At 40.0% G+C, this 5,702-nt stretch overlaps 1 protein-coding gene across 1 annotated transcript; it reads right to left on the bottom strand.

The window, feature by feature from the left end:
* Nucleotides 1-249: 249 nt before the first annotated feature.
* On the bottom strand, nucleotides 250-2,142 carry foxi1 (forkhead box i1). Its single transcript, XM_024406769.2, is given in 3 exon segments — nucleotides 250-1,258; nucleotides 1,471-1,755; nucleotides 1,758-2,142. Coding segments are annotated over 3 exon segments (1,266 nt in total). The 5' UTR covers nucleotides 2,134-2,142; the 3' UTR covers nucleotides 250-653.
* Between the last annotated feature and the right edge of the window lie 3,560 nt (nucleotides 2,143-5,702).

The following is a 5,702-nucleotide window of genomic DNA, read 5'->3' as shown; positions in this document are numbered from 1 at the left end:
GAGTATTATGGCGGATAAATCTGAGACATCTTCACTTTGACAAGTCCGCTAGAAAATATGACAGAATCAATCATTTCAGATATTACATTTATTCAAAACGTTTGACAATAGGCTTAAATAAAATACACACACACACAATTCCTTCTAAAAAAAACAAAGGACACAAAGTGGTCTGCAAAGAGGGCTACTATTTAGGCTACATAACACATATCTGCAGAAGCAGTAGTAATTAGTGTTCTATTTTTTAAAAAAATACAAGATCTTCCGAAAGGCACTGTGACGTCATCCACGCAGTTACATAAGGCCAATAGAAATAAGGTTAAAGGAACAGAGTACAGGTAAATGTTTATTCCGAGGCAACACCCATTCCAGGGCTCCAGGTTGGGCATAAAAACAACAAAGTTGGTCTTAATTATGCTCTTAAAATGCTAAGTCGAACGTAGTTTCGACCCACTTTGAATCCAGATTCAATCACGAGAAAGTATATTTAAGACCTGGCTCGAGCACGTTCTTATTATGGAATGCGTAACATGAATAATAATCATGGTAATTGATGTACTCACTGAGTACTTTATACAAGAATGCCAACGAGTTGCATTATATTATCTACATATATCTGACATCATTAGGACAAGGCTTATAGCCTACTGCCTTTACACCTCGGTTCCTTCGCGGCTGTATATCAAATGATTAACACTGAAGTGGTTTGGGAGAGAGTTGGTGAGGCCCAGGCCTCCACTGTGATTGTTCTGTGCTGATGTGTAGTAGTTCATTCTATTAGCTGTGGAGAGGTGAGTGGTATCAGTGTTCAATGGCGTGATTTGAGAGGGCGAGTATGAACCAAGTCCGGACATGTTCTCTCGGGTCTGATGAGGCGACAAATCCCCCATAACATGTCCTCCTGAACCAAAGTCCCCCCTGCCCCCCTCCCGGGTAGAGCCGTTGTTACTCCCCGCCAGCATCGTGTTCATAGTGGAGACAAAGTTGTTGTAACAGGGACTGTGTTCCACAGACTGGGACGGGGATGATTTGGGCTCGGAGGAACCAGGGGAGTTCTGGAGGCTGAGAGGGGATGAACTCATGATGCTGGCCGTGTCGGAGAGCTTCAGGGCGGCAGTGTCTTCTGATTTCACCGGAATAACAGTGTTGTTGGTGTCTCCTCCGTTCAAGTCAGCTCGTCTCTTTCTCTTTCTTCGGAAGTTGCCGTTATCGAACATTTTCTCACAGTTTGGGTCCAATGTCCAGTAATTCCCCTTTCCTATGAAGACAGGACACAACAGACAATGTAGGCCTGAACGAGATATCAAAGGTATCATGACTGATACCTGATATCGTGACTGTTCTAGTCTTCTGTCAGACACGTCTTACCAAAATCACATGGCAAAGGTATGACATTACAAAATGACACATTTAATAATAAGTGCAAATAATGACGAGTTAATTACAAGTACAACAGGTATTGTAACTTACCAGGATCATCGTCATCCCGGGCAACTTTCTTAAAACAGTCATTCAGTGACAGGTTGTGTCTGATTGAGTTCTGCCACCCTGCTTTGCTCTTCTTATAAAACGGAAAATTCTCTGCCACATACTGATAGATGTGACTCAGCGTCAACCTCTTGTCCCCCGCGCCCTGGATAGCCATGGCTATGAGCGCTGAGTAAGAGTAAGGAGGTCGAACCATCTTGAAGAGTTCTTGCTGGCTGGAGATCGACAGCCATCCGAGGTCAGCTCCACCAAACCCCGTAGGAGGGGCAGGAACTGCCGCTGGTTCGCTCCGTATCCAGACTGTATGTACGATGCTCCATTCAATCCCGTCAGGTATGGAGACGAGTCGATGCTCGGTCCGTTTAGCCACAGGTACGGGTTGGTGGTCGGCGAGGTGTACTCACCGAGGCCGTAGCTTGGAGGATGCGCCGGCGGCCTCTGCGGGTGGTGACCATGATGGAGGTTTTGCTGGTGCTGGTACATGCTGCCGAAGTTATCGCAGTACACGGCCATATCCAGGAGCTCCTGTGCGCTGTGGTGCTGAATGGGGCTTGTCTGCGCGTTGGATGGCTGCTGTCCAAAAGCATTCATAATCCGTTCTATTTGAGTACGAATCCTGGTATCTTCTTCTATTATCAACAACATGCGGTTCCTTTCCCAAAGCGTCTGTTTCCGTCAGTCTCTCCCGGAGGACTGAAGGCTAGACCCAAGGGGAGGAGGCGTATTTAAGCATTCCGCCTGGAGCGTCGACAGGTAAAACCCTGTGAAAGGAACTGTCTTGAGGGTGACTCCCCTTCAGTCGAATTGTCTTAACCGAATCTGTGCATCAATGGGAGAGATACTGGTGAGAGATACTGGCCCACTCATTAATGCCGTTTTAGGAGTTAACCTGGAGCAAGATAGGCTGAGTAATTTACCGCGCATGTATAGCCTAATAAGCATACGCAATAAAAATAGGCGTTTAGGTTACAAGTTTTCCAATAAAAACAGTTTTACAGTTGGCCAATCATATTTCCGCTTTTACGCACAGGACACTTTACAAATATTTATCTTAAATAATAGTTTTATGAATATACCTTCATAATTTCCATATACAAAATGTAATTGAAATAAATATTTTATATATTATATATATATATATTTTTTAATCAATTGTTTCTGTCAAATATAAGTTGTCAGTTTATGAAGTAGGCTTTGCGTTTTGGTGAACAGTAGGATACATACTTAGAACAAAAGGTTCGGCAAAGAACCAACATTTTGGTTCAGCGAAGAAGAACATCTAACCATACTGCGGTTCTGATCAAAGAACCCTACAAAAAGGGGTTTATTCTCTGTAGAACCTTTAGGGGTGTTATATATGGGGCGAGCAACATGAGCCTTTTCCCTCTAAGAGTGTAGGGTTAAAACAACGGGATTATTTTATGGTAGTTAACAAACACTCCTGGCGTCCAATGTGTGACAAAGTGAAACATAAACCTAGTTAGCCTCTTAAAACATACAAATATACAATGTACTATAGGCTATGTGTTTAGACCACACGATCTCTGGAACGGATTAGTTGACAATAAACATGGCTTATGTGTTACAAGTGTGACAGAGCAACACAACACCCGGTAATATGATGGTTTCCCGCGTCGCTGGAGGTAATGTGACTTTCCCCGCGTCGCTGGACCACTGCTCCTGTCATTTCATTTTAGTAATTTATTTATTGGGTAGGTTATTAAAATGTGTAATTAAAATTACTTTGTCCAAACATGCTTATTCACTTTTATTTATTTATTTTTTTTTTTTTTTTTTTGGGGGTAAACTATGAAATGTAGACTAGGCCTATATAGTAGACTAGGCCTATATAGTAGACTAGGCCTATATAGTAGACTAGGCCTATATAGTAGACTAGGCCTATATAGGCCGCAATGGACAGAATGATTTAAGATTGTAATACGTTGTATTTAAATTGAGAGAAAAAAATGCATTCTATTTGGGAAATGTTTTATATTAAATAATTATCCATCACAATTTATATTTTATTTTTTTAGGTTAGAAAAAATATATCAGAGCAACAGACTTTGTTTCAACGCATTTCATCAAAATCACAGACACATTTGTAGAAACTTTCACACATCAATGGTCAATCATTATTTGCCCTAAAAAAAAAATACATGATCGCCATCCGAGGACGAGCTCTAATGATCGTTTACAATGGCATGGGCCATTAATTAGAAAGATACATTTTGATTGACCAAAGCACACGAGTAAAATGACCAGCCTACAATGCAATGAAACCAATTTAGGAACACCAAGGGATATATATATATACGATCTGTTTGTCAACTGAAGAAAATATTCCACATTTGATTAGATTAATGTTAAATTATAATAAATTATTTAGTAAAATAAAATACGGGACAGTGCTAAAGCGTTACAGAGTTAAAAATCACATGTTTGGTGTAAATATCGCAATAGGCTATTTAGTTCTTTGGCGAGTTATTGTGAGCGCTGTAGTGCAGGCTATACTCTAACGTCCAAAATGTTCCATACGAATAAAGAGTGGGGGGGTAATTCCAAAAATTTACATTGTAACAGTTTATTTGGGCAAAGTAGGATTTTGGCTGCAATTTAAAAAATAAAAAGAAGAAGTTTTCTACAAGTTGTCCATGGGTTTGTTTCGTGTTGTTTTCAAATGCTGCCATCCTCCGGTCTCTTTCGACAGAGACAGAAACTGCCTAGATATATACGATTACTTTTCAACCGCCACTAGAGCATTAGACTAGAGTCTCCGTTTAACAATGTGCACACACCCTGACCGGGCTCACGTCAATAGTATTTTACAACTGAATAGGTGTCAAGAGGGACCCTAATCTAGGACTTTCAATTGGATGGCCTCTTAGACAAGGACAAGGTGAATTAGCCTACATAAATGGTCGGTAATAGACCCTCCGATTGTTTTGATATCACGTCAAAAACGATTACGATAATAAACGGAAGCATACTATCTACACGGATCATACTTGGCTTCAAATGTGCCATATAGATATTGAGTGCTAAGTAGACCCATGCTACTGTTTGTTTATTATCTATACATGGTCCCTTTAATAACTCTACCTACATGCACATATTACCTCAATCACCTCGACTAACCGGTTCCCCCGCACGTTGACTCTGTATCGGTAACCCCCTCTGTATAAAACATCCTATTGTTATGTTACTGCTGCTCTTTAATTATTTGTTACTTTTATTTTTTTTATTTTTTTATATATATAGGTCTTTTTCTCAAAACTGCATTGTTGGTAAAGGGCTCGTAAGTAAGCATTTCACTGTAAGGTCTACACCTGATGTATTTGGCACAATACAATTTGATTTGAAATACGATGCAATTTGATTTGCATCAGTTCCGTCAGTTTTTCTCCTTAGACTCTTTCCTGCAGGAGCTGTAATCCTCTGCAGGGTTCTGGACTGTAGGTAGTCAGAAACATCACACCATTATCATGTATTTACGTCCTCTAAATTACACAATGTTGTATATATATATATACTGTAGGTAGTCAGAAACATCACACCATTATCATGTATTTACATCCTCTAAATTACACAATGTTGTATATATATATATACTGTAGGTAGTCAGAAACATCACACCATTATCATGTATTTACGTCCTCTAAATTACACAATGTTGTATATATATATACTGTAGGTAGTCAGAAACATCACACCATTATCATGTATTTACGTCCTCTAAATTACACAATGTTGTATATATATATACTGTAGGTAGTCAGAAACATCACACCATTATCATGTATTTACATCCTCTAAATTACACAATGTTGTGTGTGTATATATATATATATATATAACAACTAGAATTTGTTTTTTATATACATATATAATATTAACGCTCCAACCATCATGTTGGTTACTGTCCCAACGCTCCAACCATCATGTTGGTTACCATCCCAACCATCATGTTGGTTACTGTCCCAACGCTCCAACCATCATGTTGGTTACCGTCCCAACCATCATGTTGGTTACTGTCCCAACCATCATGTTGGTTACTGTCCCAATGCTCCAACCATCATGTTGGTTACTGTCCCAACGCTCCAACCATCATGTTGGTTACTGTCCCAACGCTCCAACCATCATGTTGGTTACTGTCCCAACCATCATGTTGGTTACTGTCCCAACGCTCCAACCATCATGTTGGTTACTGTCCC

The sequence above is a fragment of the Oncorhynchus tshawytscha genome, unplaced genomic scaffold (assembly GCF_018296145.1).
Source record: "Oncorhynchus tshawytscha isolate Ot180627B unplaced genomic scaffold, Otsh_v2.0 Un_scaffold_10234_pilon_pilon, whole genome shotgun sequence".
NCBI lineage: Eukaryota > Metazoa > Chordata > Actinopteri > Salmoniformes > Salmonidae > Oncorhynchus > Oncorhynchus tshawytscha.
The sequence above is the reverse complement of the archived record's forward strand: the minus strand, read 5'-3'. Positions and strand labels throughout refer to the sequence as shown.